This window comes from Pinus tabuliformis, chromosome 9 (genome assembly GCF_031772625.1).
Source record: "Pinus tabuliformis cultivar Carrire ecotype Pingquan chromosome 9, CPIR1, whole genome shotgun sequence".
Lineage (NCBI taxonomy): Eukaryota > Viridiplantae > Streptophyta > Pinopsida > Pinales > Pinaceae > Pinus > Pinus tabuliformis.
The window spans coordinates 281832918-281857565 of NC_142307.1; the positions used below are offsets into that span (position 1 = coordinate 281832918).

General features: G+C 34.4%; 1 protein-coding gene across 1 annotated transcript; it reads left to right on the top strand.

Annotated features, from left to right (window-relative positions):
- The first annotated feature begins 21960 nt into the window (after nt 1-21960).
- Nucleotides 21961-23608, top strand: LOC149148271 (protein neprosin-like). Its single transcript, XM_089442128.1, has 5 exons — nt 21961-22200; nt 22300-22467; nt 22827-22883; nt 22974-23126; nt 23207-23608. Exons 1-5 carry the CDS (start codon nt 21961-21963, stop codon nt 23606-23608), a joined length of 1020 nt encoding a protein of 339 aa, XP_089298254.1.
- Nucleotides 23609-24648: the final 1040 nt, after the last annotated feature.

Sequence of the window (24648 nt, forward strand, 5' to 3'; positions counted from 1 at the left end):
AGTGTGTTTGTTTATGCATTGAAACGTTTTTAAAGTATAATAATTATACATTTTTAATACTCAAAAGAGAAAATATAAGATTTTTATTTTTACTTTTAATTATTTTGTCTTCTCTATTTGTTTTTATAAATTATACTATTTCATATAGATATCAAAATATTTTATTTATGGATAAGAGTGGGAGTGGACTATTTTTTCATCCCCTTCATATTAGGTCCTAATATAAACTAACAGAGACATTTAGAAAATAATTTATTTTTATTTTAAAAGAGACACGTGTCAACTCATGGTTGAGCAATGTTGGAATCACACATTGCCCTCACATTGGGTTGTAGAATGTACCTCTCTAAACAACAACGTGCCCAAAAAATCTAAGCGGGCAACAATAATGTTGATGTTTACCGTAATTTCTCATTAGAGAGAAAGAAATTCAATTGGGAAAACTCTTAATATATCCACATCAAGCAATAATATCTCTAAACCAAACACCAAACTAAGAAATTATTTAGTTTGATAGAACCTTCAACCAACTCAAACTAAACAACCTCATGTCTAATAGGAACATACTCCTTTAGGAGTGTATAACTCTATACAAATATGACCAATAAGCTCAATAATGCACCAATATAAGAGAAGTTGTTGTCACATATTCTAACAAAAGAATGACTAGTAAATATAACTAGATTGAGTATAGTAATTTTATAATTTATCTAGTTATAAAACGGTGATTTCTAAATGGTAAATTTAATTTCATAATGAACTGCATCTAAAAATAATGGTAGGTTCTAACTATCTTAATATCATTGCATGCAAAATTACACCAAATAGGTTTACCTTCCGTATTTTTAATTTAATTATCAATAATTATTAGATGGATGGTAGGGATTTAACCTCAACTAAATATTCTAGAATAATGTTAGTAGTGGTCACAAGTCAAAAATTGAGATTTATCTCAAAAATAGTTATACCCTTTCGACCCTTTCAATTAAATTAATTAATTAAAAAGATGTCATATTAACATGTGTTATATAAATATAAGTTCTGGTCCAAAGGGGTTGGATCCAGTAGTGGAGAGACCACCTAGAGGTAGTGGTCCAAATTGTGTGGTTGCCCCCATTAGTTTGTAGCATTTACAAAATAGTTGTATCTTAATCTCATTTAAATAAAATAATGTTTTTTGAGAATTTGGTCCTAGCGAGCCATATATATATATATATATATATATATATATATATATGATGGAACCATTATGGCCTTGTTTCTAATAACTTCTCCCTTTTCGTTTAGCTTGTTTTTAAATATCCATTTAGTTCCTATGATATTCTTATCATGAGGTCTAGGAACTAATTCCCAAGTGCTCAAGTTCTTCATTCATCACCTTGACCCAACACTCATCTCTGCATGCTTCATTTACATTTTGAGGTTCAGTGGAAGATAGTAATGCTAGATAGCTTGAAGCTTCTACAATGGTTCTTCTAGTCTGCACACCTGCCCCTTTTTCTCCCAATATTTGAGCTTCTGGATGATTTTTCTGAACATACCTAGATGGAGTCTTTTCTTCTATCGTTATCTCTTCTTCTGGTGCTTCATTGGTTTCTTCTTCAGAATTAGTCTGATTTGATGTGGGAGGATAATCCTCATCTTCTTCATAATCTTCAGTTTTTATTTGTTTTGGATTTTTGCATGCTTCATCAACCACAACATCAATACTTTCAATGATTTTCCCAAGTCTTTTATTATAACATTTATATCCTTTACTTCGGGAAGAGTAACCAAGGAGAATACCTTCATCTGCTCTGGGTTCAAACTTACCAAGTTTTTCATCAGTCCTTTTGATGTAACATTTGCTTCCAAAAACTTTGAAGTATTTTACAGTAGGAGTCTTACCATACCAGAGTTCATGTGGAGTTTGAGTGTTGTTTACCCAAACATTTGCTTTGTTGAGAATAGTGACGGCAGTGAATGCAGCTTTACCCCAGAAGGTTGCAGGAGTTCCAGACTCATCTAGCATAGCACGAGCCATTTATTGAACAATTATGTTCATCATTTCTACCACTCCAATTTGTTAAGGAGTCTGTTGGGTCCCTATAATACTAGTGATTACCCCATTACTATTGTAGTTATACCCCTTATTTATATTGTTGTGCCCCTATTACCCCCATATTGTTATTTCTGTGCCCCATAGAATCCCTCTATTGTTATTTTTGTGGCTTTATATTATTATTGTTAGGTCGGTTGGATTATATTGTGACTCCTTAGACTCCTATATATAGAAAGGAGGTTTTGTCATTTGTATCATCCAAGAATTGTTTAGTTATGTAATGTAAAGGAGGTTTCCCCCTCGAAGAGGCTGAATTCTAAGGCGTTGATCTATCTTTTCTATCTTTTCTTGAGCTGGTTTCATAACATTTGGTATCAGAGCTTTGGATTCTAGGGTTTTGCTGCTCCAAACTGTTCATCGTGGCATTTTCGCTATAACGTTTTTTCTGTGATGTTTCAGAAGTTGCAAACAAAACCCATTTGAGAAGAAATCGCGCTGAACCTTGGGTCCAAATTTCAGAGCTTTTTGCGCGACATTTGCAGAGATATGATCTGAGGAAGTTGGTCTTTTTGCAGACTCCTGAATTACATTCAAAACAGGTGACCTGGGGAAAATCGTCATAACTTTCTCTCTGGGGATCGGATTGAAATTTCGTAAGAGGGTATAGAAAGAGGACAAACTATAGTTTCTTGTGTGTGTGTTTCAGATTCAAAGGTTGAAACAGTGACTCGTGGCACGTCGTACAAGTTCGCTCTATTGAACCAGTCTAAAAGCAAGTCACTGTGGGAGATTTCACATAACTCTTCCTTGGAGAATCCAATTTGGCTCAGACTTGTGGCATTGGAAAGAGGACACAAAAGGATACTAAATTACAGAGATACATCAGATTCAATATCAGGCTTCTATAAAGTGAAAAAAGGTGTGTAGTTTTTTTTTAAATTGTTGTGTAAGCTTGGTTTAACGGAATTCAAAGGGCATAGTAAAGCATTATTATCGGTAACTGATGCCCCGAGGAAAGAAAATGCAAACACCTAGTAAGGAACCTGAAAGCTCTAGCATGACTCATGAAGAAGAGGAAGAAATTCTACATGATATATCAAAATTACAAGAACAAGTGCAACAAATGTCACGCTCACAAAAGCTAACAGAAGCTAAGATAAGTGGCGTGGAATCTAAGATAAATGGCGTGGAATCTAAGATAAAGGGCGTGGAAGCTAAGATGGATGATTCGAAGACAGATTTGAAGAGAGACATGGCAGATTTGAAGATAGATTTGAAGACAGACATGGAAGAATTGAAGAAGTTGCTACAAGAAAGGGTCACTAATGGTGAAAAGGTATTAAAGGAAACTCATGACGAGAACAAAAGAAATGTTAATCATGATTCCATAGACGCTAATGTTGGATTGAAGAATCACCATATTCCAAAAATCGATATGAGGAAGTTTGATGGCAAGGATCCCGCTACATGGATATTACAGATGGAGCAATTCTTCGATCTCAATAATGTGCAAAACGCACAAAAGGTACGTATGGCAACTGTATATTTGGAACCAAATCAGTTTGTATGGTATCAATGGCTTTGCTCTCATAAAAATTTTATCGCTTGGGCACTTTTTACGGAAGAATTGATAGCACATTATGAATATACAAAAAGCAACACTTTTTTTAGCCAATTGATAAGTCTCAAACAAAAGGGTTCAGTAATGGAGCACATTGAGGAGTTCCAAAAATTGAACATAAGGGTAAAAGATATTCCAAAGGAGCATAGGATTGATGTTTTCATAGGGTCTTTAAAGGATAATATCCAACATGATGTTCGCCTTTGGGAACCTGATTCATTAGAGAAGGCATTCAGGTTAGCAAGAAAAATGGAAAGCAAAATTATGGCAACCAGGAAGCATACCACTCACAACTATAAAGACGGAAGTGTTGTTGCCCCTAGTCTTCCACAACCTATAAGGTTGACACCACAACAATTGGAAGAAAAAAGAGCAAAAGGGCTTTGTTACAGTTGTGATAGAAAATACACTAAAGGTCATAAGTGTGCTGAGAAGAAATTATTCTACATAGATTGTGAAGAGGAAGAAGAAAAGGAGCAAGAAAGGTCAAAAGAAGAAGATATACTCCAGGAAAAAAGCCTAGATGAAGAACAAATAAATCCAACCATATCTTGTAATGCATTGGCGGGAATTACCACTCCTCAAACCATCAAGATAGAAGGACAAATCAAGAAGAAAAAGGTAATAGTGTTGATTGATTCAGGAAGCACCCACAATTTTATTCATTGTAGGGTAGCAAAAGAATTGAATTGCTTCCTATATCCAGCACCAGAGTGTCAAGTGATGATTGCAAATGGAGGAACAATAAATTGCTCTGGAAAGTGCCATAATATCAAGCTATCCATGGGAGAATATGTATTGACTAGCCCAATGCTTTCCATTCCAATGGGAGGTGCGGATGTTGTACTAGGAGTCCAATGGCTACAATCCTTGGGTACAATAGCTTTTAATTTTCAAGAACTTTTCATCAAATTTTCTACGAAAGGAAAGGAAGTTGAATTAAGGGGTATTGCAGGGAAACCAGGAAAGATAATCAGCTCTCATGGTATGACAAAGCTTCTAAAAAAGGAGAAAGAGGTGTAATTGCACAATTATGCTCGCTAGATGTTTCCACATTGGAATCATCTATTTCTCCAGATCTCAAAAAAGTCCTGGACAATCATTCCAAGGTATTTGAGACTCCCAAGGGTCTCCCACCTATGCGTGATCATGATCATGCTATTCATCTGATTCCAGGAAGTGTTCCTCCAAACATCAGGCCGTACAGATATCCCTATGTCCAAAAAAGTGAAATTGAACGTATGGTTGCAGAAATGCTAGAGGCTGGTATAATTCAACCGAGTCAAAGTTCTTTCTCAGCTCCAGTAGTATTGGTGCACAAGAAGGATGGATCATGGCGCATGTGTCCAGATTATAGGGAGCTCAACAAGCTCACTATTAAAGATAAGTTCCCCATTCCTGTTATTGATGAATTACTGGATGAATTGCATGGATCAATTTACTTCACCAAGTTGGATCTTCGTTCGGGATATCATCAAATCAGAATGAAGATTGAAGACATTCCGAAAACGGCATTTAGAACTCATGAGGGTCATTATGAATTTTTGGTCATGCCTTTTGGCCTTACCAATGCACCTTCAACATTTCAAGGTTTGATGAATTCAATTTTCAAACCATTCCTTAGAAAATTTGTGTTAGTATTTTTTGATGATATACTAATCTACAACAAGTCTTGGAAGGATCATGTTGAACATGTTGACAAGGTGCTACAACTATTGGAGGAGAAACAATTATATGCAAAAAGATCCAAATGTTTCTTTGGAGTCCAGGAGGTGGAATATTTGGGTCATATTGTATCTCATGAAGGAGTTAAGGTAGACCCTAGCAAAATTAAAGCCATTAAGGAATGGAAAATCCCCACATCCATAAAGCATCTGCGAGGTTTTCTTGGGTTGACAGGGTATTATCGCAAGTTTTTTAAGAATTATGGGAGAATAGCAGCGCCTCTAACAACATTATTGAAGAAAGATTCATTTTCATGGACTCCGGAAGCAACAAAGGCCTTTGAACATCTTAAAGAGGCAATGTGCCAAGCACCGGTCTTAGCTACACCGGACTTCACAAAAACCTTTATTGTGGAATGTGATGCTTCAGGAAATGGAATTGGTGTTGTTCTAATGCAAGATGAAAGACCCATTGCTTTTGAAAGTCGTCCAATCAAGGGAAAGTTTTTAAGCAAAGCTATTTATGAGAAGGAAATGTTGGCAATACTCCATGCACTTAAGAAATGGCGACCCTACCTAATGGGAAGACACTTCAAGGAAAAAACGGATCATGATAGCCTTAAATACATTTTAGAACAAAGATTATCCTCTGAAGAGCAACAAAAGTGGGTCACAAAGATGTTGGGTTATGACTTTGAAATCGTCTACAAAAAAGGGAAGCAAAATGTGGTGGCAGATGCACTCTCAAGAAAGGATGAGGATGTGGAAGCATTGTTGTGTGCCATTTCTATTATCCAACCAGATTGGATAAACGAAGCACGGGAGGAATGGAAGAATGACGAAGAAGTGTGGGCACTTATTCGAAAGCTACAACAAGATTCCAGTACTTCTGATACATTTAGCTGGCAAAATGATTCGTTATGGTACAAAGATCGCTTATACCTCTGTGAGAATTCCCAGATAAAACAAAATATTCTTATGGAATTGCACACTTCTCCCTTAGGAGGGCACTCAGGATTTTTAAAAACTTACCACAGGGTTAAGAAGGAATTTTTTTGGGATGGCCTTAAATCAGATATTCAAAAGTTTGTGGCGGAATGTTTGGTTTGCTAGCAAAATAAAGTTGAAACAATTAAGACACCGGGTCTATTACAACCTTTATATAAATTACACCAAATAGGTTTACCTTCCATATTTTTAATTTAATTATCAATAATTATTAGGTGGATGGTAGGGATTTAACCTCAACTAAATATTCTAGAATAATGTTAGTAGTGGTCACAAGTCAAAAATTGCGATTTATCTCAAAAATAGTTATACCCTTTCGACCCTTTCAATTAAATTAATTAATTAAAAAGATGTCATATTAACATGTGTTATATAAATATAAGTTCTGGTCCAAAGGGGTTGGATCCAGTAGTGGAGAGACCACCTAGAGGTAGTGGTCCAAATTGTGTGGTTTCCCCCATTAGTTTGTAGCATTTACAAAATAGTTGTATCTTAATCTCATTTAAATAAAATAATGTTTTTTGAGAATTTGGTCCTAGCGAGCCATATATATATATATATATATATATATATATATATATATATATAGACGGAACCATTATGGCCTTGTTTCTAATAACTTCTCCCTTTTCGTTCAGCTTGTTTTTGAATATCCATTTAGTTCCTATGATATTCTTATCATGAGGTCTAGGAACTAATTCCCAAGTATTGTTCTTTTCAATTTGCTCAAGTTCTTCATTCATCACCTTGACCCAACACTCATCTCTGCATGCTTCATTCACATTTTGAGGTTCATTGGAAGATAGTAATGCTAGATAGCTTGAAGCTTCTACAATGGTTCTTCTAGTCTGCACACTTGCCCCTTTTTCTCCCAATATTTGAGCTTCTGGATGATTTTTCTGAACATACCTAGATGGAGTCTTTTCTTCTATCTTTATCTCTTCTTCAGGGGCTTCATTGGTTTCTTCTTCAGAATTAGTCTGATTTGATGTGGGAGGATAATCCTCATCTTCTTCATAATCTTCAGTTTTTATTTGTTTTGGATTTTTGCATGCTTCATCAACCACAACATCAATACTTTCAATGATTTTCCCAAGTATTTTATTATAACATTTATATCCTTTACTTCGGGAAGAGTAACCAAGGAGAATACCTTCATCTGCTCTGGGTTCAAACTTACCAAGTTTTTCATCAGTCCTTTTGATGTAACATTTTCTTCCAAAAACTTTGAAGTGTTTTACAGTAGGAGTCTTACCATACCAGAGTTCATGTGGAGTTTGAGTGTTGTTTACCCAAACATTTGCTTTGTTGAGAATAGTGACGGCAACGAATGCAGCTTCACCCCAGAAGGTTGCAGGAGTTCCAGACTCATCTAGCATAGCACGAGCCATTTGTTGAACAATTATGTTCATAATTTCTACCACTCCAATTTGTTAAGGAGTCCTTGCGGTGGAGAATTGCCTTTTTATTCCATGTTCTTCACAAAAGTCGAAGAATTCATCCGAGGTAAATTCCCCTCCTCAATCAGATCTGAGGCATTTGATTTTGCGATCTGATTCATTTTCAACCAAAGATTTGTAGGCTTTGAATTTTGCAAATGCTTGATCTTTATGCTTTATAAGTCCTATCCAACACATTCTGGAAAAAACGTCAATGAACAATATAAAGTATTCTTCTCCATGAGGTGAATTTTTCCTTGATGGTCCACATAAATCAGTATGAACAAGTTCAAGAGGCTTACTAGCTGATCCTTTCTTTTTAGGGAAATGTGCTCTGGTTTGCTTACCAAATTGACATGATTTCCATGTTGTATTTTCTAGAATGTTGATATCAGGAAGATCACGAACAACATGGAATTTGCATGCTTTTCTTATTTCAGAGAAACTTAGATGCCCCAATCTTCTGTGCCATAGCCAGTGTTCATCATTTTTGCTTATATAGCACTTTTTTTTTCCTCCCTTGAGTATGTATAGGTTGTTTGGAGTTCTTGTCCCTTTAATCATGGTTTCTCCTATATCAAGCTCACGAAAAACACATCCATTTGATCGAAATACTACTTCATTTCCTTGATCACACATTTGACTCACACTCAACAGATTGTGCTTTAAGCCATCAACATACATAACATTCCCAGCTTTAACTTTTTCTTTCAAGAAAACAGAGCCTTTACCTTTTATGACAGCGGGAGTGTCATTTCCAAATGAGACACTCTTTTCCTTTTCTAAGGCATTATATGAGTGTAGTTTTCTTTGTCACCTATCATGTGTTTTGAGCATCCACTGTCGATGTACCACTGGTTTTCTTATCCTTCTGCATACAGGGCTATACCACATCTTTTTGTTTGCTATTCTTTCTTTCTCCATATTTTGGGATTTAATGGAGTTTTCTCCTTTTGAGCTATTTGCTGAAATTTACTCCTGCATTCAGATTCTTCATGGCCAAAGTTGTTACAGATTGAGCATTCCATTTCATTTTCAAGAAGATAAAAGTTATTATAGGAACTTTTCTTGATCCCTGTCACATTTCTTTGATTTCGTGCTTCTCTAGTCATGATAGTTTTGTAAGCAACACAATGAGCAACTTTGTGTCCAAAATTATGACATGAGAAACATTGACCATTAAAGAAGTTCTTTCTATTATTGAATCTACTGACCTAATGATTGAATTTCCTTCTACTGACCTATTGATTGTTATTCCTTGAAGCAAATTGAGTTTGGTTTACCTGAGGTTGATTGTGCCCTTTGTTCATTCTTGAAGTAAATTGAGCCTAATTCACCTGGTGATTTGCTTTATGCCTTTGCTGATGATTGTTGAACTGCTCGCTGCTCTTTGCTGCATCATGATAGCTTTTAGTGGAGGTTGATGGCTTCTGTGATTGAGATGTTTCTTCAGAGTATCCAAGACCTGTCTTTATCAGAGGAGAGCAATGTACTTTGATAATTTCATTTAAGGTATATGATCCTTTAGCAAATCTAAGATTGAGATCTTTTGTTTTCTCAAGATCCTTTCTTAGACTGACAATTTCACATTCTAGCTTTTCATTGTGTTTTTCTCTTTCAGTAAGTTGGAATGTCAAGGTATCTATAATCATACTCTTTTCTTCTAAACAGATTTTGAGTTTAGATATTTCTTCGTAAAGGTCATCTTCATCTAAAGCATCTAAAAAATCATAATCTTCATAAGCCATCAGAAGTCTATAATCGCTGTTATATTCATCTTCATCACTATTTGATAAACCATCGCTATCTTCATGAGTATAGTAGATCTTTTTATTTACATTTTGTTTTCTATTCCATTTTGCAGATTCCTTACCTTTATCAACCTTATCTTTATGAGGACATTTGGCAGCATAATGACCGACTCTTCCACAAGCAAAACATTTGAAGGGTAGTTTACCTCTGAATCTTCCGGAACCCCGTTGGAGGTTCTTAACAAAGTTTTCTTCTTCTTCTCCTTCTGAAATATGTCCTGATTGATTAAGTTTTTCTTTTCTTGAAGCTTTAAATGCGGCTTCTCTCATATCTGATGGACCTCCTTTTCTCATCTCGAAAGCAGTTAAGATCTCGTGTAGCTGTGTCATAGTAATAGTCTGACGATCCTGCTTTTCTTCTATGGCAGATACTTTCGATTCAAACTTAGCAGATAAGGATCATAAAACCTTTTCAACTAAAGTAACTTCTTTTATCTCTTCACCTAAATTCTTCATGCAATTAACAATCTCATCGATACGTAAGAAGTAACTAGCTATAATTTCATCATTGTGCATTTTGATAGTTTCATATTGAATTCTGAGAGTTTGCAGTTTTGCACGTTTTACCTGAGTATCTCCTTCATCGCTTCGAATGATTTTGTCCCATATTTCTATGGCAGATTTGAGCTGCATAACTTTGATAAATTATGATTGTGATAGACTTCCCAATAATGTATTGACAGTCTTGGCATTGGTTTCATATTGCTTTTTACCTGACGTATCTATAGGAATTGTTGATGCAAATGTATATCCTCCTTCCACGATTTCCCATACGTATGTTCCAAGAGATTGAAGATAGGATTTGGTTCTTACCTTCTAATAAATGAAGTTGCTTCCATCAAAGATTGGAGGTCTGATGGATCCTTCTCTTTCTTGATTACTCATGATGATGGATCTTCCTTCAAGCGATCAAGCTTCTTCTGAAGGACCTGATCTAATACCAATTGTTGGAAATAATACTAAGAGGGGGGGTGAATCAGTATTAGCAAGTCAATAATTTTTCATTTCCATAATCTGATTTATATACGCTACTTCAGTTAGTGGAACACGCGTGTATACGCAAATGTGATTAAACAAACTAGCGTATATACTGCAAAATTAAGATTCAATTAATTCATTATATGTAGATCTTTAATCAGTGCATCAGAACCATATAAATTGTAACCAGGTGCAGTAAAATAGAACAGACAAGCACACACATGAACACAAGATATAAGGTGGAAACCCAATGTGGGTGAAAACCACCTGCTGCAATCGTCTCTATCTTCTTTTTAATAATAAGAAACTTCTTTTTACAATTTTTGTACTGGTGTAGACTTACACCAGTACGCAGGCTTCTACCTGCAAAAGGCTACAACCTTCTCTCGTTCTCAAGCTTCTCCTGGAAGGGAGTTACAACCCCCTTAGCTCTTGTACTAGCTGATATGTTTACCAGTACGTAGGTGCCTGCCTACAAAAGACTACAACCTTCTCTTTTCTTTCAGGGATCACGTTTCATAAATTTTCAGACTGGATCCATCATTCAATCATCAAATATATCTATATCAACCAATCTCCTTTTCACAACTGAGCTAATCAACCACTTTGACTACCCTTCAATCTGATCTTTTAGAATGTTGTAACTAGAATACAGTAACCAGAACCCAAGCCAAAACCCATAATACTGCAACAACAAACAGAAGAAACTAAAACATATTTTACAAGGTATACGATATTTCCCTATGTCGAACCTGCGTGCATACACACTTTTCTCAAGGCTAACCTGCGTACAGATCTGCAAATCAAATTTAAGATGTATATGTTGTTTTGATATGCAGAACCAACGTGTATACGCGCCTTTTCTAAAGTGAACTTGCGTACAGATCTGTAAATGATGATTTAAAACATTACAATAATTCCAAACTTTAGTTATACCCAAATCATCATATTTACAAACTACAACATGTGCCAGTTATTTAGATAAATGATCAAACCACATAAATATAATTCACTTCAAGCCTTAAGGTCTTGACCCATCATTAGATCTTATCCTTCATCAAGCGCTAAGGTTCATCCTTGGTTCAGATCTAGCTATGCACCATAACCCAATAACCTGTACAATAGATCTTGCTCTTCATTAGATATTCAATCCTTGAGTGCCTTTGCCTATTGATCTTCTCCTCCTTTTATAGTCTTAGGCCTTACTCAATACCATGGACCAAAAACACTTAGAACCAATACCTTGGACTAAATACCTGGGGTCGACACTTCGAACAAGATACCTTGGACCAATACCATGGATCAAAATACCATGGACCAAATACCACGGACCAAAACTTAGTTTTCCAACATGTACGCGCCTTTCCTTCCATAAATGTGTGTGTGTACATTATACACGCCTTTTGGTTTGTGAACCTGCGTGTACCCACGGCTTGGTCAATGGGGAACCTGCGTATATCTCTCTTTCTTCATTCTGTGAGTCTGAAACGTGATCTGTCATCTGAGTGAGTTGCCATCAAGGACAAAACCTGTGATTGTGTCATAATGCCAATAGCCACGTGGTAGGCTACAACTGGCCCACAATGTACAGTCTGTTATCCTTTTATTGCCAAAATTCCCTTGTTTAACAAATCGGTCAGAACTTGTTTTTGGGAACATCTGATGTCGGATTTCGTTGAAATGAGTTGTGTTGGATTCATATCACCAAGATCTATCCAACCATATCGGTTTCGAGCTATTCCGACAACTTTGAAATTTGAACATAATTTTTTATCCACCGAATCAGTCGCAAAAATAGCACCCGATTTTGAAAAGTGGTTATTCATAATAATTTTTTTTAGCACACATTTGGCACTTTAAATTTTCTTAGGTAATATTTTTTTTAAATGTTATTGATTTTCACACTCGTTCTGAAAAGTGTTGATGCAGCATCAACTCATTGTTTTTAGAGGGCTTATTTTTTACACCTAAATTTTTTTATGTATCAAGTATGAATATGTGATTTTCATGCTAATTTTGAAAAGTGTTGATACAACATAACCCTTTTTGTTTAGAGAGCTTATTTTTTACACTTAAATTTTCTAATATATTAAGTGTAGATAAATTTCTTTTAATGTTGGTGATTTTCATGTTGGTAATAAAACATAAAAATAAATAAAAAAACATGACAAAAAAAACAAAACATAAAATATTATCTCCACAAAAAATAAAAAATAAAAAATAAAAAACCATAAAAAAATTAACTTCTAAAAAAATTATATATATATATATATATATATTTTAACTTTGAAAAAAGATTATATATATATATATATATATATATATATATATATATATATATATATATATATAATATATAGCTGCTCCTCACCCGCTTAGGGTCGATCCCCTGCGGCCAGCTGGGTGGGGAGGTCTATTTGTGCAACTCCTCGCCCGTCGAGCCCCCACGGGCACTTGGGTGGGAGACCCATTTTTATTTATTTATTTTTTTAAATTTAATTTATTTTATTTTAATTTTAATTATTTTAAATTTATTTTATTTTAATAAAAATATTTTATTTTATTATTTATTATTTATTTTATATTTTTTAAACTTGAAAATATTGGTTTTTTTTCTTTAAATTATGTGTGTGCGCTTTTTTTTTTTGATATTTTTTGTTTTTTATTTCTTTAATATTTTGTTTAAATTCTTTATTTTTACAAGTTAATTTTGTTTTTAGTTGTACATTTTTGTGGGTTTTTTTCTTTTTAATATAAATTTTTATATTTGATTTTTTTTTGCAATGTTTCTTTATTTTTTTTTTTCAATTTATTTTTTTAATGTTTTTTTATAGGTTTAATTTTTTTAAATGTTTTTTATTTTAGATATAATTTTATTTATTTTTTTAATGTTTTTTTTATAAGTTTAAATTTTTTAAATGTTTTTTTATTTTAGATATCATTTTTTTGGGATTCAACTGCATTAAGTAAGTCATTCATCTATGACCATTTCCATGAGACGTACTGACTAATTTCTCATGATTTTTGAATAGTCCACTTTGCACTCATTGCATGAGGGGATGATGCTCACAGGGATGAAGAAGTGGGATTGAAATTCTCATGATTTTTGAATAGTCCACTTAGCACTCATTGCATCGGGTGATGATGCTCACAGGGGTGAAGAAGTGGGATTGAAACTAGTGTAAATCACATAACGTCAATCATAACTAGGACTTTCCGGGAGGTCACCCATACTACATCACCTCTAGCTCAAGCACCCTTAACTATGGAGTTTTCCCCATAATCAAGCCCACTTAGCTTGCTACCCCATTTGCAAAACCTTAGCAAGTACCGTGCTTCATGAACCATTCAAGTAGAGTTCCCTTCATTCATTTCTTTTAAAGTTTTTTTTAATGGTTTTTATTGCGTTTGTTTTAATGTTTTTTTTTTTTTTTTTAAATCTCATCAATATTATTTTCTTGTCAAGTTTTTAATTTCTTTTTTTCTATTTTTTTTTTCTTTTTTGTCATTTTTAATTTCTTTTTTCTTAAATTAAGTTTTTGGAATATTTTCCCTTTTTAATCTTAATTTTGTTTTTTTATACATTTTTTTTTGTTTTTTTTGTCATGTTTTTTTATTTTTTATGTTTATATATATATATATATATATATATATATATATATATATATATATATATATATATATATATATATATATATATATATATACTTGTTATTTTATTTTTTTAATGTTTTTAATATATTTAAATGGTTATATATGTCAAAATAAAAAATATGTAAAAGTAATAAGAATAGGAAAACAATTTTTTGTTGATGATGTCTTTATTATCGGTAGATAGGATTCAAAAGGCATTTTTTGCATAATTTTTAATATTTTTATTAGTTCGATTTATTAAATTTAAAAGAAATATAATTTTAATATTAAATTATTATTATCATTATTATATATAAAAATCAAATTAAATTTATATATTTCTCAAAAATGAAATAAAAATTTGCAAATTTAAAAATCTTAAAATGATTTAAAAATAAAATAATTACACAAATAAAAAAAATAAAAAAAACACTATGTAATCACATATAAATTCATTTGTTTTGTAAAATTGTTCATTCATCATAACTAAAAATTGTTGGAATTTTAAGTCTTTTCCTAGTGATATTTACGCCGTAAGGTGTTCCCCTCTGAAATCAACTCCCCCAACTACTTTTTTGTCATCACTTTGCGCCCTTAGATCCTTTGTTAGACGATTAGATTATCCTCACCCGTTGATTTGAATTGGTCGGTGATAGTTGGGACTCGCTCGGCAGTTACTGTTTTCCCTTCATGTAACTGCAAAACCAAGAGACACTTAATAACAACACGATAGCTCAAGGGATGCAGAAGAAGACGAAGATTTTGTCATTGGCCACGGCAATGCCAAGCTTGGAATTCCTACCCGGAATGGCCTAGATGTTGCTATGAAATCACATGGAAGACGACATAGAAACAAGGGTTTAAAGAGCAGTGCCACAGATTTACCACTCTTTTCAACCCCGGGTAATGGCCAAATCCACGAAAGCAATTTTGTAGGGGATGCAGAAGAAGACGGAGATTTTGCCAATGGCAACGGCAATGCCAAGCGTGGAATTACCACCTGTAATGGCTCAGATGTTGTCGTTAAATCACATGGCAGATGACATAGAAATAAGGGTTTAAAGAGAAGTGCCACAGATTTACCACCGTTTTCAACCCTGGACGATGACCAAATCAATGGAAATAATATTGCAGTGAATTCCTTAAATTCTCCCTCCATTGTTCCGGATTTCGGATTCTTGAAGGAAGCCGCCATGGAACAATCCGAATCAGGATTTTCAAAGCAAACTGAAGCGGGGCATGGGGTTATTCAATGCCATGCAGAGAACTCTGTTTTTCTATTGCTAGAAGATGATAGTAATAATAACACCAAGAAAGATGAGCCAATTGCCCTAAATAATGAGAGAGACCATACAAAAACGGACGATTCTTTGATTTTCCAGGAAGAAACATATATGGATGCACATGCAAATGGAGTTATGGGTATTGATCAAGTGGAGTCGGTCGACCAAGAGGACAAGGTTCAAGGATAATTTTAGGGGTGAATGTTTGCCCTTTGGCGAAATTAAGGGGTTTTTAATTTTTAGTGGGCGAATATTTTGTATCATAGTACATTTTTACAAATCACCTCAAATAGCCCACCTTATTTTAAGGGAGAGGGTAAAATAGGTAAATTTAGCCCTTGAAATTAGGACTTACAACCTTCCATTCGCCCATTTTCAAGAATAGGTTTTATTTAAGTGAATCGATTCGCCATTTTCAAGAATAGGTTTTATTTAAGTGAATCCTATGGGTCAAATACCATATTTATAAAAGAGGTATGGTAAATTAATAAAAATATAAATAAATGAGAGGTATGGTAAATAAATAAAACATTTTTTATATTTACTCCATAAGTCACCTTATATACATGTAAGGGTGTAAACAAATAAAAATATAAGTAAAGTGGAGGTATGGTAAATAAATAAAACGTCTTTTTATACTTACTCAAAAGTTATGGTAAATAAATAAAAATATAAATAAACTAGACGTATCGTAAATAAATAAAACCTCTTTTTATATTTAGTCCATAACCCTCGTTCTATTTATGAAGGCTCAAGAAAGAGGTTTTATTTAAGTGAATCCTATGGGCCAAATACCATATTTGTAAAAGAGGTATGGTAAATTAATAAAAATATAAATAAACGAGAGGTATGGTAAACCAATAAAACATTTTTTATATTTACTCCATAAGTCACCTTATATTTACGAACACTCAAAAAATGGGCTATATTTAGGTGAAACCTATGGCCAAAATACTATGGGACAAATACCATGGACTAGATTGTTATTAATACCATGCAAAAAACCATTATTAACCCTAATATTAGAATTAATAAAAATAAAAATGGCACATGGTATTGACCCATGGTATTCACCAAAGTGGCACATGGTATTGACTCATGGTATTCACCTCGAATGTAGCCTATTTAAATGGGGGAATTAAACCAGCATGTAGCCTATGCTAAGATTCACTAGGACTTTACAAAGTTTTATTATTTAGTGAAAGACTCGCCAAGATCTTACAAGATTTTATAATTGAGTAAAATATTCGCCATGCTTGGTGAGAGATTCGCCAAAAAATTATATATACATATTATATATTTGATAAAATCGCCTTCCATTTTTCCTATATACCATGGAGATTCGCCCATTTATTATATTTATAAATTTAGGGGGGTTCTTAAAATTTTCCCTGACAAGGTTTTGGTTTCTTTACTAGGGGCACATAGATCGGTCGTCGTGAATACGCCAACAAATCTGGAAGACATTTCGAATATGTGCAACAACTGGGGTTCTCCTCCTAAGTTGAGGCAGTGGACTCTGAATGATAGTTTGAATGTGAAGGCCAACTCTTGCATGAAATGCATAGTTGAGAATGAAATAGCAGAAGATCAGAAATCGAATGGGGCTGCTTCTCCAAGTTGTGGATCAGAACAACAGCAACAACCTGACAAGGATTCAAATAGGGGAAGGGTCAGTTTCGAAGATCCCTAAGCACTGATGGATTGAGAGCATGTGATTGCTCACAGCTCCAAATATCCTACATACATTGGGATGTCCCCATTCCAATATTTTTTTAGTGAAATATAATTAGGCAGTTCTCTGCGAAGCACAACATCAGTTGGAAATGATAAAAAGAGACAGAGGGGTTTACAATACAATGTTCCATGATCCCTGAAGATGTGAATTTCTTATTGATGTAGGATTTTTTGTGTGCCTTGATTCCTTTCTATCATTATTGACTATCATGCCAGCAAAGATACTGGCATTCACATGGAGATGCTTGACGGTCAGTTCCAGAGGTCGTGTGCTGATGAGCTTTCTGACATAGGATGCTTAGTCATATTGATTTGTTGAGTGGCACATCCCCAAGTAATAGATATTAGTCTCATCTACCATTTTATCAGAGGACAAGGCATTGTCAAAATTTATGTGGTGTTTAATGTACTAGAGATATTTGATAAACTCTTCTAGTCATTTGGAGGGGATGTGCTTCAAGTGTTATTCAATTCAGCAGAGGGAGTTGCAAGTATCTCTAAAGAATCTATGGCATTTGAGACTGCACATTTAATTATGGACCAAATGATAGTTGTTGTTGCATTCATCCTCTGTCATTTTAGCCCAAGCAATTACTATATCAGCTGCAATCATATCTCACACACAATGCCTTGTTGGCACTACTTGTGTCAAATAATTTTGTGGAGATTAAGAACAATGTTTTCAAACGTGTGAGAAAAGAGAATCTGCACAAGATGGCATATTATGATACCGTGGAGAGGCTCCATATCACGGCATACATCATATTTGTATTGGCTCAAAACATTTTGGAGGCAGAAAATGCATGGTTTTGGAGTTTTGCAATGAACGCATGCATGATTTGGTGCTATGAAATTCTCGTGGATGTTATCGAGCATGTGTTTCTTGCAAAATTTAACGAGATAAAATCGTCTACTTATTTTTTGTTTGTAATTTTCTCTTAAACCATTAAATAATGATGAATTAATGTTTCCTTGTTCATGTTCAAACTATGTTAATACTTTTTAGTTCATGTACAGGCATGGTTTCATCTTTGACAAATGAGAGTGCTACAAGAAAGTCTGTCTATTTTGCTCACTCCACATCAGAGATGATCTATATAACACATTTGTTGGTGGAAGAGCCTGAGAAATTAACAAGCCCACTTCTGGCTTATACATATGTTACACTGCTAAAGGGAAGAAATGTGTGGTATGGTCAACGGATTGCAAAGGGAGAAATTAAGCCAGACATCGGGGACAGAATACAAGGAAAAGGAATGATACAGGTTTAAATCCAATTTTGAGCTCAGGCAATATTTTTATTTTTCTCTTTTATTTATTTCCGTAATACATGTTTCATAGTTTAAATGAGACATAACAACCACAAAGTGGGAAAACTGCTTTTGGAAAGCTTCCAAGGAGACCCATAAGCTTTTTAGCAGTCCTTGGCATGCTTTAAAAGTAAGTTCATAATCCAAAGATGGCAGAGTATTTATGGTTGGAAATGCAGTATCAAATTCCATATCGCAGAAACATGAATGGCTACTTTCTGTTTTTTATAATATAGGGTGTATCAGTCGTGGAAGCATTCTATGAATTGCTTTGGATGCTTAGTCATATTGATTTGTGGAGTAGCACTTCTCCAAGTAACAGATATTAGTATCATCTACCATTTTATCAGAGGACAAGGCCATTTCAGTGAAATATATGGAGGCAGTTCTCTGCGAAGCACAACATCAGTTGGAAATGCTAAAAAGAGACAAAGGGTTTACAATACAATGTTCCATGTTCCCTGGAGATGTGAATTGCTTATTGATGTAGTATTTTTTGTGTGCCTTGATTCCTTTCTATCATTATTGACTATCATGCCAACAAAGATATTGGCATTCACATGGAGATGCTTGACGATCAGTTCTAGAAGCCGTGTGGTGATGAGCTTTCTGACTTAGGATGCTTGGTCATACTAATTTGTGGAGTGGCACTTCTCCAAGTAACAGATATTAGTCTCATCTACCATTTTATCATAGGACAAGGCACTGTCAAACTTAATGTGGTGTTTAATGTAATAGAGATATTTGATAAACTCTACCAGTCATTTGGAGGGGATGTGCTTTAAGTTTTATTCAATTCAGTAGAGGGAGTTGCAAGTAGCTCTAAAGAATCTATGGCATTTGAGACTGCACGTTTCATTATGGACCAAATGATAGTTGTTGTTGCATTCATCCTCTGTCATTTTAGCCCAAGCAATTACTCTATCAGCTGCAATCATATCTCACAACAATGCCTTGTTGGCACTACTTGTGTCAAATAATTTTGCGGAGATTAAGAGCAATGTTTTCAAACGTGTCAGCAAAGAGAATCTGCACAAGATGTCATATTATGATACTATGGAGAGGTTCCATATCACAGCATACATCATATTTGTATTGGCTTAAAACATTTGGAGGCAGAAAATGCATCGGTTTGGAGTTTCACAATTAACACATGTATGATTCAGTGATGTGAAATTCTCGTGGATGTTATGAAGCATGCATTTCTTGACAAATTTAACAAGATAAAACCGTCTACTTATTTCCTGTTTGTAATTTTCTCTTAAACCATTAAATAATGATGAATTAGTGTTTCCATGTTCATGTTCAAACTATGTTAATACTTTTTAGTTCCTGTACATGCATGGTTGTAGCTTTGACAAATGAGAGTGCTACGAGCAAGTTTGTCTATTTTTCTCACTGCACATCAGAGATGATCTATATAACACATTTGTTGGCTGAAGAGCCTGAGAAATTGATAGGCCCACTTCTGGATGATACATATGTTATACTGATGATGAAGGGAAGAAATGTGTGGTATGGTCAACGGATTGCAAAGGGAGAAATTAGGCCAGACATGGGGGACAACATACAAGGAAAAGGAATGATACAGGTTTAAATCCAATTTTGAGCTCAAGCAATGTTTTTCTTTTTCTCTTTTATTTATTTCCTTAATACATGTTTCATAGTTTAAATGAGACATAGCAACCACAAAGTGGGAAAACTGCTTTTGGAAAGCTTCCAAGGAGACCCATAAGATTTTTAGCAGTCCTTGGCATGCTTTAAAAGTAGGTTCATAATCCAAAGATGGCAGAGTATTTATGGTTGGAAATGCAGTATCAAATTCCATATTGCAGAAACATGAATGACTACTTTTTTGTTTTTTATAATATAGGGTGTATTAGCCGTGGAAACATTCTATGAATTGCTTTGGATGCATAGTCATATTGATTTGTGGAGTGGCACTTCTCCAAGTAACAGATATTAGTATCATCTACGATTTTATCATAGGACAAGGCACTGTCAAACTTTATGTGGTGTTTAATGTAATAGAGATATTTGATAAACTCTACGAGTCATTTAGAGGGGATGTGCTTCAAGTGTTATTCAATTCAGTAGAGGGAGTTGGAAGTCGCTCTAAAGAATCTATGGCATTTGAGACTGCACGTTTCATTATGGACCAAATGATAGTTGTTGTTGCATTCATCCTCTGTCATTTTAGCCCAAGCAATTACTCTATTAGTTGCAATCATATCTCACAGCAATGCCTTGTTGGCACTACTTGTGTCAAATAATTTTGCGGAGATTAAGAGTAATGTTTTCAAACGTGTGAGTAAAGAGAATCTGCACAAGATGGCATATTATGATACTGTGGAGAGGTTCCATATCACGACATACATCATATTTGTATTGGCTCAAAACATTTTGGAGGCAGAAAATACATGGGTTTGGAGTTTTGCAATGAACACATGCATGATTTGGTGCTGTGAAATTCTTGTGGATGTTATCAAGCATGCATTCCTTGCAAAATTTAACGAGATAAAACCATCTGCTTATTTCCTGTTTGTATTTTCTCTTAAACCATTAAATAATGATGAATTAATGTTTCCCTGTTCATGTTCAAACTATGTTAATACTCTTAAACCATTAAATAATGATGAATTAATGTTTCCCTGTTCATGTTCAAACTATGTTAATACTTTTTAGTTCCGGTACAGGCATGGTTGCAGCTTTGACAAATGAGAGTGCTACAAGCAAGTCTATCTATTTTGCTTACTGCACATCATAGATGATCTATATAACACATTTCTTGGCAAAAGAGCCTGCGAAATTGACAAGCCACTTCTGGCTGATACATATGTTACACTTCTGAAGGGAAGAAATGTGTGGTATGGTCAACAGATTGCAAAGGGAGAAATTAGGCCAAACATGGGGGACATCATAAAAGGAAAAGGAATGATATAGGTTTAAATCCAATTTTGAGCTCAGGAAATATTTTTCTTTTTCTCTTTTATTTATTGCCGCAATACATGTTTCATAGTTTAAATGAGACATAGCAACCACATAGTTTACAAATATCAGGTAATATCAAATCTCAAATTTGCAATTTTAATATATTTATATATAATTTAGAATGAAATTTCGATGTGGGGGGGTTAACCTAATTCAATCTTGCTTCGCCGCGAAGGCATGTACTAGGTGCATTTTTTGTGTGATAACCGTCACCGTAGGATCGCTGCCGCAAAAACGTTACACGCGATGGGATGGTGACGTGTTTCAGAACCGTTTTAAAGAAATAATGATTAAAAAAAACACACAAAAAAACATGGCACACTGAACTACCAGAGTCCATCTATATATTCTAGCATTATGTGGACGTCTAATATACATATTTTTTATCATAAAATATTTAATACAGATCTTCTGCTCATCCCAATGACTTCGTTTTTCATTTTCATGGCTTTGTTGGTTGCTCTCACCTCTGCAGTTTCCAACTCTTTCTCCAATATTTCCAACTCTGACTCCGGCCGTGCAAATATCTCAAGGGTGCGCGGCGTTAAGTCTGAGTGTCCAGAGGACACAGTGGCGACCCGGGAAATCAAACGCGAAGATGTAGAAAGAGCGGGATCTGTGACACGGGGACGAAGAAGAAGAAACCATGTCAGACCTAATGTCGACGACGGCCATGTGCACACGGTACTAAGATGGAGGTTTATAGATAAATCATATGTATAATATTTTCTTATAAATGCTGCATGACTCTCGTCTTTTATGTATTGCTGTACTTTTTAACAGCGTTCACTTGTGCGCTACAACTCCGCTGGTGACCCAATCTTTGGTGTCGCTGTTCGTTTGAATCTATGGCGTCCGACGGTTGCTCCAGATGCTGAATTCAGTCTCAGCCAAATTTGGATCAGTAACGAAAATCAAGGCATAGAAGAGACCATAGAGGCCGGATGGATTGTAAGTGGATGAGAAACTTCATTATTTTTCTTATACAATTTTTCTTCCAATTAATTTGAATCCTCAAATTCTTTAAATTAGAGAATGAATTTAATTGGTTATACTTGTATTATGAAATATTAGGTAAATCAATAAATTTAATATTTAAATGGAGCATGTAGCATAAAGCATTTAACATTTTCTTTTATTCAAGTAGTAGTGTTTAAGGTAACCACTTATAAATTAAATTATCAAGTTAGATTAAAATTTTTTGTTATTTATAATATGGATGAACCACCATAGTTAATTGGTATAATGTGATTAATCCAAAAAACTATTTTCTATATTACCAAATTATTAATAATCCATTCTTATCGCAGGTGTCTCCGCAGGATTATGATGGCTCAGCTGAACCACATTTCTTTGTTTACTGGACGGTAATGACATAGTCTCAAGTTTGGTTGATGTATTTATTAAGGAAGGCCTCATGATGCAGATTGCTGACAAGTGAATATGCCTTCATGCAGTCCGACAGCTACCGTAACGGATGCTATGATATGGACTGTGAAGGATATGAGCCAGTTGATGGCGCCCCCATTCAGCCCAAAACACAATTGGGGCCGGTATCGGTGGTTGGGGTTCCGGGGGCACAGAAGGACTTTGCTCTAAGTCTTCACCTCGTAAGCAATGTCTATATTTGATTCTTATATTTTGATGTTTATATAGTTTGAAAATGCTAAATAAGTTACTGGATGTACAGCGAGAGGAGCAAGGCACAGGTCTGGTATGGGCTCTATATTACGACGGCACGAAAATAGGTCATTGGCCAGCCTCATTGTTCAATGCTCTTGCTCAAGGCGCTAGTCAGTTCGATGTTGGGGGAGAAGTTTGTCATGACTCAAGACCCCCGGGGCCCATGACTGCGACACAGATGGGTAGCGGTTACTTTCCTGAGCGAGCCTATCTTTATGCCGCATATACCAAGGCCATACAAATTTTTGATCAGGGTGGGGCTCGGATTGATCCCGATATTCAAACTTTGGTAGAAAAGCCCAACTGTTATGCGCTGAATTACTTTACCAGCCCAGATCCATCATGGGGTAACTATATTTTCTTTGGAGGCCCAGGAGGCATCCCGAATAATCCTAATTGTGTGGCTTGATATCTGTGAAAAATAATATTGTATTATGTCTGTTCTTGATATTGTAATATGAGCTCTATTTCTACAATACATTATTAAGAGAATATATTACATATATATTATGTTAAAGTGGTTATCAAAGAAGCCATTAGAATGATGAAGCAACTATTGTTTTGTACTTTGTGTAATCATGTTTAACTTTACACTTCTTAAAAAGAGATTTCTGAATCACCTAATTGCCTCTACAGAAATCTAAAGCATCTACACATATATACACATTAATTCATCCATTCAACATATATACAAATTATGTATTCATCCAATCAACCATAGAAACAAAACATACAAATGTCAAGTGGGACCCATATCCATGGGTTAATACCATGAGCCTTTTCTATTTTTTATTATTATTTGTATTTTTATTATTAATTTTTATAGGGTTATTTTTATTTTATTTCAAGAGTTAAAATGTTTACATTGTATTAAGTTACATTAACTTACACATCTCTACCATATCTTATTTTTATTTTTAGGAGTCAAAATGTTTACAATAACAATACACATCTCAAGCATCTTGTGTTTTTAACCCAGTCAAAATGTTTACATTAACCTTACACATCTATAATATGTTACATTAATGTTTACATTAACCTTACCCATCTATAATATGCTACATTAATTTACACATCTCTACCATATCTTATTTTTATTTTTACTTGTCAAAATGTTTACATTAACATTAGACATCTCTAGTATCTTGTGTTGAGAGCACCTAGCCCAGTAAAAATTGACTAATTTTATTAAGAAAATAAAAAATATTATATTATATTTTAAAATATTATATTCAAAATCTAGAGCGCACCAAACCAATTCCACTTTGCTTTCCGTAAAACCAATGTTGAATTTATATTTATTTTATACATAATAATTATATCGATTTGTAATTAGCGTGGACATTCATGTTAGATTAAATTTGTTAAATGTTAAACATTTATGCTTGACATCTACCTAGTATTGGGTTATAGAGCGCCTTTGGGTGCAATTACACCAAAATACCAACA

Coding starts and splice junctions, on each gene's coding strand:
- LOC149148271 (XM_089442128.1), top strand. CDS start 21,961: ATGGCTTTGTTGGTTGCTCTCACCTCTGCAGTTTCCAACTCTTTCTCC. Junction 22,468..22,826: donor CCATAGAGGCCGGATGGATT/GTAAGTGGATGA, acceptor TTCTTATCGCAG/GTGTCTCCGCAGGATTATGA. Junction 22,884..22,973: donor ATTTCTTTGTTTACTGGACG/GTAATGACATAG, acceptor GCCTTCATGCAG/TCCGACAGCTACCGTAACGG.